The following is a 12,898-nucleotide window of genomic DNA, read 5'->3' as shown; positions in this document are numbered from 1 at the left end:
CAAGCAGGCTGCTTCGTCCTGGATGATGTTGAGGGACGATAGGAGAGCAACTAGAGAAGGAAACAAGTTCAGAGCTAGGGTAGCGGGAAACCTCAAAGAAAGTTCTGACCAGTGGGGAAGGGACAGGGAGGGAACAGACAGAGGCAGCTGATCGGATGGTTGCAAACTTGATGACAAAGTCATCCATGAGCTCCTCGCACTTGTCCTTGAAGGTCAGAGTGGAGGGGAAAGGGGTTTAAGATGACAGCGTGCAGTACAGAAAATAAGTTGGGAGTTACCTTTGCTTCCAAGATAATCCTGGAAAAGTGAGCAGGACTCAATAATGCTTTGTGTGGTCTAGCCCGATCTGGCTGTGTATCAGGCTTCCCAACTTCAATGTTATTCAGGGCGGTGGAGGCACAAATTCCACTTCACTACTTCACTTAAGAGTTTAGACCTTTCATCAGAACTAAACTTCAGCGCCCAGAATTGTGATTTATGTCATGGAACAACTTTTACCTTACAGCCATTTCTTTGAAGTGACAGAATTGAACAGGTCTTGCACTTTAATGAGACAAGTGTTAATATCTGGATAGTGCTGCATCCTAATTAATTCCCCTAGATAAGTCTCGAGTCTAAAAAAAAATCCTTAATGGATCAAAATTTTGCATAGCCAAATACACATTGTAACAAGAAATCCCATTTAAAACAGGCATGCCCCATTGAATGTGATTTCTGAGCTTATTTGGATAGTTACCAATTTTGACACAGAATAATGAGATGCTTATAGACTTCCCAGAGATCAACGATTGAATCTTTATTAATTGAAGAAAAACGGTTACTCTGAATTTATGTAAAAATATAGGCATTTTCCTACATCTCACACACCAACAGCCTGTAACAGAAAGTGCACAGTGAGTTGACTCTAATGGCGTTGACACTTCTGAGATAACCAAAATCATTAAAGGATCGTTTAACTTTGTTACTTCAGCAACCCAGCTTCACTGACTGCCGCCATCAGCACTTCCATTACATCCCCCAATGGGATTCTGGTCAAAGGCTGACAGAACTCAGTGATGCACTTTTCCCATTGCTAAGCTTTGTGAATCTTCTCTCTTCTCCATCTTTCCCTTCCCCACCCCCCAATTACTCATTTGTAATTCTTGCGTGTACATGCAGCTCAATCCCTTCTCCAATCAACACAGGGTAAACAACAACTTGCATTTATATAGTGCCTTTAATGTAGAAAAGCACCTCTAGGAGCTACCACAGGAACATGATCAAATTTTGATACTGAGCTACAAAAGGAGATATTAGGACAGGTGACCAAAAGTTTGATCAAAGAGGTAGGTTTTAAGAAGCGTCTTAAAGGAGGAGAGAGTGGTAGAGAGGTGAGAAGGTTTCGGGAGAGAACTTCAGACCTTGGGGCCTAGTCAAGGCATGGCTGCCAACTGCAGTGCAATGAAAATCGTGGATATGCAAGAGGCCAGAAATAGAGGGGTGCAAATATCTTGGAGAATGTTGGGCTGGAGAGATAGGAAGGGCCAAGGCCATGGAGGTATCTGAAAACAATAGTTTTAAAATCAAAGCATTGCCAGATCAGGAGCCAATGTAGGTTAATGAGCACAGGGCAAGTTTAGCACAGCAGGAAAACAGTTCTACGTAGACAGGGCATAAAATCATCTCAACAGATCAACTAAACTCTCACATTTTCCACTAACTCCAGCAGATTTGGCAAATTAATTTGGTTATGAGGAATAAGATAGTTACAGTTTGAAAATGGTTAACAAATGCATCTCCTACTTGGGATTCTACATTCATTTCCTGCCATTGTATCCAGTGAAAACTAATTTACCACACAAGGGAAACAAACCTGCTTCAAATTTCAATATGTTCAAATCTGAACATTGACAGCCAGATTATCACAGTAAAACCAAACACATCACCACCAGACAAAATTATGATTGTATGAATAACTATACATTTGCAAACCCAGATACCACAGTTGAGAGGTTAATGTCTCCAATAATATGACACAAGAAAGAAAAAAAGAAAAACTTTAAAAAGGACAGAAAATAAAGGAATGCTTATGTAGCGTTTTTCAGGACATCCCAAAACACTGCACAACCAAAAATTTCCTTTTGAAGTGTAGTCACTGTAATTAAGTAGGGGGAAAATAGCACAATATTTGCACACAGCATGGTCTACAAATGGCGTGTCAGATAAATGCCCATTTAATCTATTTTAGTGGTGTTGCTCAAGACACCAACGTTGACTAGGACACCAGAACTCCCTGATAATCTTCATATAGTTCACCTGAACCAGCAGATGGAGCTTTAATTTAACATCTTAAGTGAAAGGCAACACCTTTGACAATGTTGCACTCCCTCGATACTACAACAAATGTCAGCAAAGATTATGTGCTCCTGGAATGGGGCTTGAACCCACAAACTTCTGACTCAAAGGTGAGAAACATTATTTTTGCAGTGCAAACCACAGCCTATTCTCTTCCTCCGTCTTCCCACAAATATTTCCCAATATTAAGTTAATACAGTACCAAACCGGTGGAGCAATGGCAGCTTTTAAACATCATTCTCTACCATTCTCATAAACCCGTAAATCATAAAGCACGTCAAATTCATGTTTCCGTGCAATACAGATATTCAAAAGTGTGCAACACAATTGCTCAAGACCACAGGGGAGATGAGAAGTTTTTCATTACGCAGTAGCCATATCTTACCAGAAAAATAACTCCCTTATTTCACAACTGTCATGTCAGTAAAATGGCAATAACCATTTTCCTACTCACATTGAAGGTGTGATTTAAAGTCAAAAACTGACAGCAAATATTCTAATGGGGTTTGCATTGTATTAAACAAAGATGCTTAAATAAAAGCTATCCAGGTTGTGGGGGAGGGGGAAAAGACGATGTGGAGATGAAAACATGGAGTCCAGAATGTATAGAGGCTAAGACCGGGTAATTGCTGGCTAGGGATTAACTCAGCATCATTATAGAATGCTGCAACAGAAAAGCGTGCCGATCACTGATATAACATTCTTTTAGGGCCAAATATATAATATCGCCTCTTCTTTACTTGTAGCATTATTTCTGGTGCCCCATATGTTTCCAGGCCTCCTCTCCTGGACGGTTCAACTCAGGATACTACCAGAGGTAGAATTTCATCCTGTTCCCTTTCTGCTTCTTGATCTTGATCGTACACAAACACTCATCAAGAAGATACGAAATTACAACCTCTACTATGCAACCAACAACCTCTACCAAAATTATAGGCTTTATTATATTATCAAAATTTTCATTACTTTCATTATGGAGGCTGGGACAATACCACCTCCTTTATAGGGTTTATTTGTTTTTTTTCAGTAGGGACTGAGTAAAAGGAATAGATCTAAAATCAAACAGCAGTAACTCCAGTAGCCAAGTGAACCATCTGTACAGACATAGAACAGGGAAGGATGAAGAAAATGTCATTGGAGACAAATCTGAAGCAACCAATGAGAATGGCTGAAAATTCTCTGGTTACTAAAGGTTAGTTTTGTCAAACTCTGTGTGTTAACTGGAATTTCTGTTGTTCCATCCCATTCAATATGTTATTTTGAAAACCTATTAAAAGTCAAATCTGAACGGAGATCTAACTGAGGAGCTGAAAATAAGGGTAATTACAGAAAGATTTCTAGTGCATGAATCAAAAACAAGGGCCATAAATTTAAAATTAATGGTAATCTTAAAATCAAAGCTTGGCAAGCTAGAAATGAAATCCGGTAACACACAAACGGTACTGGAAATCTAAAAAAGTATCCCCCAAAAGACTATGGATCCTGAGACAATCGAAATTTTGAAAGCCAAGATTGAAAAAAAAAGTACACTTTGAAAATGAGATTTTGGGCAATATCCCAACCTAAAACTGTATATTATACACACATATATTCACACTTACTTTTTTAATAAAAATTCTTCCGAGACAATGGGCCAAAGTTTGCAGTGCATGCAGCATCAGCAACTACTGGATGTCGGAGGCCCCATAGCTTCCAGAGTGCTCATGTCTATAGTGCGGCTAACCCCAAAGTTGCGGTGGGCCAACCAATGCTATTCCCAAGGGCTCATTACTTTAAACGTCAAGTAAGGAACCAGCGTGAATTTGAGCTAATTGCCCACTAATTCCAAATTAACTACACTTTTAAATTTTATACCTCCATTTTCAGGCATAGGGGGCATCCTCTCCATTCACAAACATTAATGAGGAGACCCAAACAGTTTAAAGTTAAAATAGATTGTTTTTTTTTATTTAACATGGAACCTTTTAAAGATCTGATAAATCTGGTTAAAAAGTAAAATTTATGACTTTTTAGCATAATTTAGCAAACTTTTTAAATGTCACATTTTAAAATGATTTATCTAATCAAAATAAAATTAATTATGTCTACTAAAAGTGCAATTTTCCAATCACTTTTTTAATGTGATTTTCCAATACCTTTATACTGCAGCAGCCTTTTTTTCAGTTTTTTTGTGGTACAATGAATGTAAGCCACACCGACAACCGGCAGTCCTATTCCCCCATATTAGCCTGCACTACTGGGCCTTGCTGCAACCCTCAAAGCAGCCGGAATTCTCATCTCGAGGATCACAGTAGGTTCCTGCAGACATTATTCGATGTCAATGGCGCGCGCTGTCACTGCACCGCTGACCACAAAATCTGAGTCAATACGTTGAGCTGCAAGTGCTTAATGAAGTACACACATCACAAAGCTTTCCATCACAGACACATAACTTGTATTCCTGAGTTCAGATTATGCCTAACTTCCAAATTGTGACCTTCCCATCTGAAAGAGAAACCAAATTATTTCAAATCCACCACTTTACAGGTCTATTTGCCCATTCCCCTAGACAAAAGAATGAGATGATCTGTATCTCAAACTTTATTAGCATTTCCTTATGACCAGCACTCATCTTCATCAGAAATTCAAGGCAAGGCTCAATGGATATTTAAAAAAGCAAATGATATTAAGAAAAATAATAAATAGGAGCAGGAGTAGGTCATTTAGCCCCTCGAGCCCGCTCCACCATTCAACAAGATCACGGCTGATCTTCTACCTCAATTCCACCTTCCCACACTATCCCTGTATCCCTTACTGCCCAAAAATCTATCAACTTCTGTCTTATATATACTCAGCAACTGAGCATCCACAGCTCTCTGGAGTAGAGAATTCTAAAGGTTCATAACCCTTTGAATGAAAAAAACTGCTCCTCAACTCAGTCCTCAATGGCCAACCCCTTATTCGGAGACTGACCTCAAGCCCTAGATTCCCCAACTAGGTGTAACATTATCTCAGCATCTATCCTGTCACACCCCTAAAGAAATGTATATGTTTCAATTGGATCACCTCTCATTCTTTTAAACTCCAGGGAATACAGGCCTAGTCTACTCAATCTCTCCTCATAGGACAACTCCCTATCCCAAGAGCCAGTCTAGTGAACGTTCATTACATAGCCTCTAGGGCAAGTATGTCCTTCCATAGGTAAGGAAGCCAAAACTGCACACTGGTGTATTACAGGTGTGGTCTCACCAATGCCCTATGTAATTGTAGTAAGAGTTCTTTACTCTTATACTCTAATCCATTTATAACAAAAGCTTCACCTGCTTGTTAACTTTCTGTGATTCATGTAGAAGGACAACCAAGGTCCCTCTGAATGCAAACATTTCCTAGCGTCTCATCATTCAAAAAATATTCTGCCATTTTTGTATTTGCTACCAAAGTGGATAGCTTCACACTTCATCACATCATATTCCATCTGTTATGTTTTTGCCCACTCACCCAACCTGTCTATAACCCTCTGCAGCCTCTTTACATCCTCCTCACTGTTTACTTTCCCACTTAACTTTGTAGTGTCAGCAAACTTGGAAACGTTATACTCAGTCCCCTCAACTAAGTCATAAACATAGATTGTAAAGAGCTGAGGCCCAAAAACTAATCATGAGCCTTAATTTTGTGTAATAACCTCTTATGTGGCACCTTATCGAATGCATTTTGAAAATCCAAATTCACTAAACCCATTGATTCCGCCTTATCCATCTTACTAGTTACATGCTCAAAATTGTCAAACACGATTTCCCTTTCATAAATAAAATCAGAAAATGCTGGAAATATTCAGCTGGTCAGGCAGCATCTGTGGAGAGAGGCAAACAGAGTTGATGTTTCAGGTCAATGAACTTTCATCAGAACAGTTCAATGCCAGCCTACAAAATGATCAAATGTTTTCAAAACATTTGCTGGCACTCTTCCTATGAAGGAACTATATTTTAGATGTGTTGCATTATACTTCTGCTGCTTAATAAGTAAAGGATTGTCAAAGTTTGTTCGGCATCCCTATTTTATTTTTTTCCCTGAAAAAGGGTCTGTTAAGCTACAGAAGGAATCAATTTTAGGATGCCACTAAGCTCACTGACAATCTTGGGTCCAGCTGCATGTAATTAATATAAGCCAGAGTTCAGAAGAGCAATGCAGAACCAGAAACAAAGAGGAGGCATTTATCCATTGTAGCACATTATTTTTTAAAAATCAAGATATTGCTGAAAAAGGCAACTGCAAGTTAATAGGTTGTAAACTATAGCATTTGGTGGAATTGCACACCGCTTACTTGTAATTTTCTTGCAAAAATATGTTCTGGAAGCAGTGGGGGAGGGAATACATGGCATTGTGATCACGCGCTGAAAAACTCTCAATAGGCACATTGAATTAGAGTCAATTGTCAAGTACAACTGAAAAATGTTTGAAAACATAGCCTTTGATATGAATTCTAACTAAGCTCTCTTCCACCATTGTTGCAAGGAATACAAAGTAAGCAACAATATGAAAGCAAGCTGAGATAGAAAGCTAATTTTAGCCAGCAGCATTTAGTGGCATAAAGTCAATACAGCAGCCGCGCCCCCCCCCCCCACCACCACCAGTTATTTCCCTACAATTACACAATACAAATATAACTCCAAGAAACAAAACACAGCCCGTCATCCAACTTCTCTTCTTGCCCTCCTATGAAAAAACTGACACTCAATGTGCAAGTGCATTTAAAGATCAAGATCTCTAAAACTAATCAATGTCTTCAGCTCAAAATATAATCCATGTATTTCCTGCCTCGCCAGAAATAATCAAAGCCATCACGCACAAGGTCAGAAACCTTAAAATGTGGACAATTATCAATGGGTCATTCTGGCAACTGTAATCACCTCCCAGTTAGAGGTTAATGACTGCTGCTTCTCTACTGCAATCTGTATAATAAAAATCTTCTTGCAACTACATGTTTAGATCATAAAATCCAAATGTATACTTTTGAGGGAGGTATAACACTGGTAGACTACCTCAAAAGTAAAGGTTACAATTTCCCATTTTTTTCATAATTTACCGTTCGAAGGAAGCTTGCGACACAAGCTCTGTGCTTTATTCTTATGCTTCATGATTTTGGTCTGCTCATTATGGTGAGAGATACCAATGCTAGGGAATTGTATCATTTTCATTCTAGGAACCCAGTGTCAGCGCCAACTACTCTCCAATCAGGTAGAACATGGCAGGATGCAAAGTATAGCTGCCTCTACTCTGCCCCAACTATAGTACAGCTTCACTTATTGCATAATTCACACTACAAACACCGAGAAATGCTAGAGTACAACTTCAATAAAGCTGAAAACTCAAAGAAACATATAACTGAAAACATCTTTGAGTAACGCCATACAAACCAAGGCCATGAGTTCAAAGCTACTGAATAAGTTAAATTCCTTATTACATTGGATATCAGGATTCATTAGTGTTTTGGGATCACATTCTGCAATAATCCTTAGACAGCACCTTCCAAACCCATGACCTCTACCAACTAGAAGGACAAGGGCAACAGTTGCATGGGAACACCACCACCTGCAAGTTCCCCTCCAAGTCACACACCATCCTGACTTAGAACTATATCGCTGTTCCTTCACTGTGGCTGGGTCAAAATCCTGGAACTCCCTTCCTAACAGCACTGTGGGTGTACCTACCCCACATGGACTGCAGTGGTTCAAGAAGGCAGCTCACCACCACCTTCTCGAGGGAAATTGGGGATGGGCAGTGAATCCCGGCCTAGCCAGCGACGTCCACATCCCAGGAATGAATTTAAAAAAAGTTTCCACTGCCAGTATTCCCAGAGCGGATAAGTAACTTGGGTGATTTTAATTGTCCAACCCAGGCAGATAGGGTTAAAACCACCCTCTTGATCTTTGGGCTATCAGAATGGGATAAACAATCAATCTGTATTTCAGTAATGTGGGAAGACATCAGATGAAAGGTCACAGACCTGAAATGTTAACTATTTCTCCCTCCACAGATGCTGCCAGATCTTCTGAGCATTTCCAGCACTTTCTGTTTTTATGGCATTTGTTTAACCTGACTGCTCCTGCTTAAGTCCACTGGACAGACCCTGCTCCTCCTCTTTGCATTACTAATGGCCTAAATTGGTGCCTCTGTATATATTCGAGGCAGACGATCACAGTAGTACACAACTCCAGTATAGAAAGATGGCAATCAGGCCCATTAGTGCTGGAAGCATAAGAGAAGGAGCAAGACCTGTTTATTGCATCAATTTCCAGGCTTGTAGGAGCAGAAAAGGGAGGGGCCTGGAGTTCCAATTCCACTAATTTCCTACCACAATTTTGAGCATGTGAATTAGGACTCACAAAACTGACTGCTTGCACAGAAAGCAGGTCTTGGCCCTGTTTATTATCGAATAATTTCCTGTCATCCATCCAAGTTCTCGGATTTCAGAAATCATGTTGAATCACTTACTAATCACCTCCTGTGACAGAAACGGCTGCCCTCTTCAGCACCAGCCACATTTTTGTTAGTGAATCTAGGCTTTTCTATTCATCATACGATTTTATACCATTGTAATAGCTTAAGTAGTAATCAAGTGAAATGTCAATGTCCTAATTTCTGTTTGTTAAACTAATTAATTATTGCAGTGAGTTCTGACACCTTAAAATGCTGTTTGGAATATAGCCAATTATGTTCTGAAATCAGCTATGATACAAACTATTCATGCCAAGCAACATGGTCAGCAGAAACAAAATATAAGTAATACAAGAGATGATGAAAAATATATAGATTATAAAAAAGTAAAAAATATGCAATTATATAATCTGTATAATTGCATTGTTGGTCAGTACAAAATTACTGTTACACATACCTCTAAGGCAAAGAAAAGTAAGGAAATCTTCTGTTTTGGGCTTTCTTTTTGAGAGATCAATGATCTGTGTTGCAGGTGGAGGCAAAACTGGATCCACCATCTTGACTGGGGTTGTGCTGGGGGAGTTGGGCTGCGACTGGGCAAATTTCCTTTGTGCTTGCAGTCTCGGCCTGGAACAAAAGACACAAAAGAGCTACTTAAAAACAGTTTCTAAATACCAAATATTTTAAATAGTGTATGACAAATCACACAGGAACATTAAAATTATATAGTTATGCTCCCTTTTCAGCTCAGTCAAAAACTGTACCTCAACTGAGCCACGTTTTAAGCGTATTTATGTAATTAATAATATTCACTCCATACAGTACCCACAACAAATGCACTACAACCCACTGGGGCATCTGCATTAGAACTCCTAGTAGTGTAAGCATTATACCTCTATTCCAGGTATAGCACAATGCTGTTCAATTGAAATAACTGACTTGCCACAATTGTGGCTATGCTAACACCATTTTAGCCACATGCACTAATTTTAGTGTAAAACACCTTACATACACTCACAAAATACATACTGCACATCTACCAACATTCACTGACTAAGGAAGTAAAGCAAAGATCAAAAATCACTTGCGCGCTATTTTTCATTTTACCACCAAACTTACAAAAATGTTCAAGTCCGCATGCATACGCCATGTGAATACAAGTACTGAGATCATTGCTCAATTATTAGCTAAGCAGAAATGCAATACTGGACAACGCTGTTACAGTTCAGCTAGATGCAGAATGCCCTGCACTCTGTCCCAATGGCCAATTAGTGTTTAATTAAGGACAGCTTTGTGTTGTAGGTCCATGCCCATCAGTCTGGGTTGGGTCTACCTGTTGGCAGGACAATATATGATTGTAATCTTTTTTTAAAAACCCAGAAAAATCCTATCTTTGAGTAGCTAATTCATTGTTTTGGTAAAGTTCAACTTATATACAGAATTATATTTATTATCTATGGAAAGGGGCTATGTAGAGTGAAAAATAAATCAGCACAGCAATGCCCTTTTGAGAACTTTATGGCTTTGTACTGCCCATTAGTTAGATTATGTTCTCCCAGTCAGCTATGATGCAAGGGATTTTATCTAAACCACACCTGTAGCACTTTGGCAGCAGAAACCAAGTGATTACATAAACAATATAACACACAGATTCAAATCTACAGTTCTAAGCATCAGCCTTGTACAGTGATTGAACTTCTCTTGAAGAATGAGAATGAAGAACGCTTCAAACTCCATTCCCTAGCTACTGGACTCTGTTCCTCTCCCTGGCAACAGTCTGAGACTAAGCCAGTCTGTTTGCAACCTTGGTGTCACATTTCAGCCCCTGATGAGCTTCCAAACTCATTTGTGCCATCACTAAAATCACCTATTTCCACCTCCATAACATCACCCAACTTCGCCACTGTCTCAGCTCATCTGCTGCTGAAACACTCGTTCATGCCTTCGTTACCTCTGGACTTGATAATTCCAATGCACTCCTGGCTGGTCTCCCACATTCTCCATCACCTTGAGGTCATCCAAAACTCTGCTGCCTGTGTCTTAACTCGCTCTAAGTCCCGTTCAACTATCACCCTTGTGCTCCCTGTCAAGCAACATCTTGATCTTGAAATTCTCATCTGTGTTTTCAAAACCCTCCACAGCCCACCCTCCTTATCTCTGTCATTTTTTTTCATTCATTCATGGGATGTGGGCATCGCTGGCTAGACCAGCATTTATTGCCCATCCCTAATTGCCCTTGAGAAGGTGGTGGTGAGCTGCCTTCTTGAACCGCTGCAGTCCATGTGGGGTAGGTACACCCACAATGCTGTTAGGAAGGGAGTTCCAGGATTTTGACCCAGTGACGGTGAAGGAACGGTGATATAGTTCCAAATCAGGATGGTGTGTGACTTGGAGGGGAACTTGCAGGTGGTGGTGTTCCTATGCATTTGCTGTCCTTGTCCTTCTAGTTGGTAGAGATCGTGGGTCTGGAAGGTGCTGTCTAAGGAGCCTTGGTGCGTTGCTACAGTGCATTTTGTAGATGGTACACACTGCTGCCACTGTGCATTGGTGGTGAAGAGTGAATGTTGTGAATGGGGTGCCAAAATCTCCAACAATCCCACAACCCTCCAAGATATCTGCATTCTTCGAATTCTGGCCGCTTATGCATCCTTGATTGTAATTGCTCCACCATTGGTGGCCACGCCTTCAGTTGCCTAGGCCCCAGCACTGGAATACCCTCCCTACAACTCTCCACCTCACTTGACTCTATCTTTTCGCCGCTGGTCCAGTCTCTTCCCACCTACATCCGTGACTCTTCTGACACCCTACGTCATTTTGACAATTTCCAGTTTCCTGGTCCCAACCGCCTCCTCTTCACTATGGACGTCCAATCGCTCTACACCTCCATCCCCCACCAGGATGGTTTGAGGGCTCTCCGCTTCTTCCTGGAACAGAGGCCCAACCAGTCCCCATCCACCACCGCTCTCCTCCGCCTGGCTGAACTTGTTCTCACATTGAGCAACTTCTCCTTCAACTCCACGCACTTCCTTCAAGTAAAAGGTGTCGCTATGGGTACCCGCATGGGTCCTAGTTATGCCTGTCTTTTTATCGAGCATTCTTTGTTCCAGTCCTACTCGGGCCCCCTCCCCTAACTCTTTTTCCGGTACATTGATGACTATCAGTGCCGTTTCCTGCTCCCGCCCCGAACTGGAAAACTTTATCAACTTTGCTTCCAATTTCCACCCTTCTCTCACCTTTACATGGTCCATCTCTGACACTTCCCTTCCTCGACTTCTCTGTCTCCATCTCTGGGGATAGGTTGTCTACTAATATCCATTCTTAGCCCACCGACTCCCACAGCTACCTCGACTACACTTCTTCACACCCTACCTCCTGTAAGGACTCCATTCCATTCTCCCAGTTTCTCCGTCTTCGACGCATCTGCTCTGATGATGCTACCTCCCATGACGGTGCTTCTGGTACGACCTCCTTTTTCCTCAACCGAGGATTCCCCCCCACTGTTGTTGACAGGGCCCTCAATCGTGTCCGGCCCATTTCCCGTACCTCTGCCCTCAACCCTTCCCCTCCCTCCCAGAACCGTGACAGGGTTCCCCTTGTCCTCACTTTCCAACCCATCAGCCTCCATATCCAAAGGATCATCCTCCGCCATTTCCACCACCTCCAGCGTGATGCCACTACCAAACGCATCTTCCCCTCCCTTCCCGTCAGCATTCCGAAGGGATCGTTCCCTCCGCGACACCCTCGTCCACTCCTCCATTACCCCCACCACCTCGTCCCGTCCCATGGCACCTTTCCCTGCAATTGCAGGAGGTGTAATACCTGCCCATTTACCTCCTCTCTCCTCACTATCCCAGGCCCCAAACACTCCTTTCAGGTGAAGCAGCGATTTACTTGTACTTCTTTCAATGTAGTATACTGTATTCGCTGCTCACAATGTGGTCTCCTCTACATTGGGGAGATCAAGCGCAGACTGGGTGACCGCTTTGCGGAACACCTCTGCTCAGTCCGCAAGCAGGACCCTGAGCTTCCGGTTGCTTGCCATTTCGACACTCCCCCCTGCTCTGATGCTCACATCTCTGTCCTGGGATTGCTGCAGTGTTCCAGTGAACATCAACGCAAGCTCGAGGAACAGCATCTCATCTACCAATTA

At 41.5% G+C, this 12,898-nt stretch overlaps 1 protein-coding gene across 5 annotated transcripts in view; it reads right to left on the bottom strand.

The window, feature by feature from the left end:
• jarid2b (jumonji and AT-rich interaction domain containing 2b) overlaps window positions 1–12,898 on the bottom strand; it is a 411,686-nt gene that overhangs the window by 125,089 nt on the left and 273,699 nt on the right. For all 5 annotated transcript variants that reach the window (XM_068057714.1, XM_068057739.1, XM_068057720.1 and 2 more), the window contains one exon: window positions 9,206–9,375. In XM_068057714.1, coding sequence (XP_067913815.1) covers window positions 9,206–9,375 — 170 coding nt within the window. The remainder of the gene's footprint in view (window positions 1–9,205; window positions 9,376–12,898) is intronic.

This window comes from Heterodontus francisci, chromosome 2, assembly GCF_036365525.1.
Source record: "Heterodontus francisci isolate sHetFra1 chromosome 2, sHetFra1.hap1, whole genome shotgun sequence".
NCBI lineage: Eukaryota > Metazoa > Chordata > Chondrichthyes > Heterodontiformes > Heterodontidae > Heterodontus > Heterodontus francisci.
The sequence above is the reverse complement of the archived record's forward strand: the minus strand, read 5'-3'. Positions and strand labels throughout refer to the sequence as shown.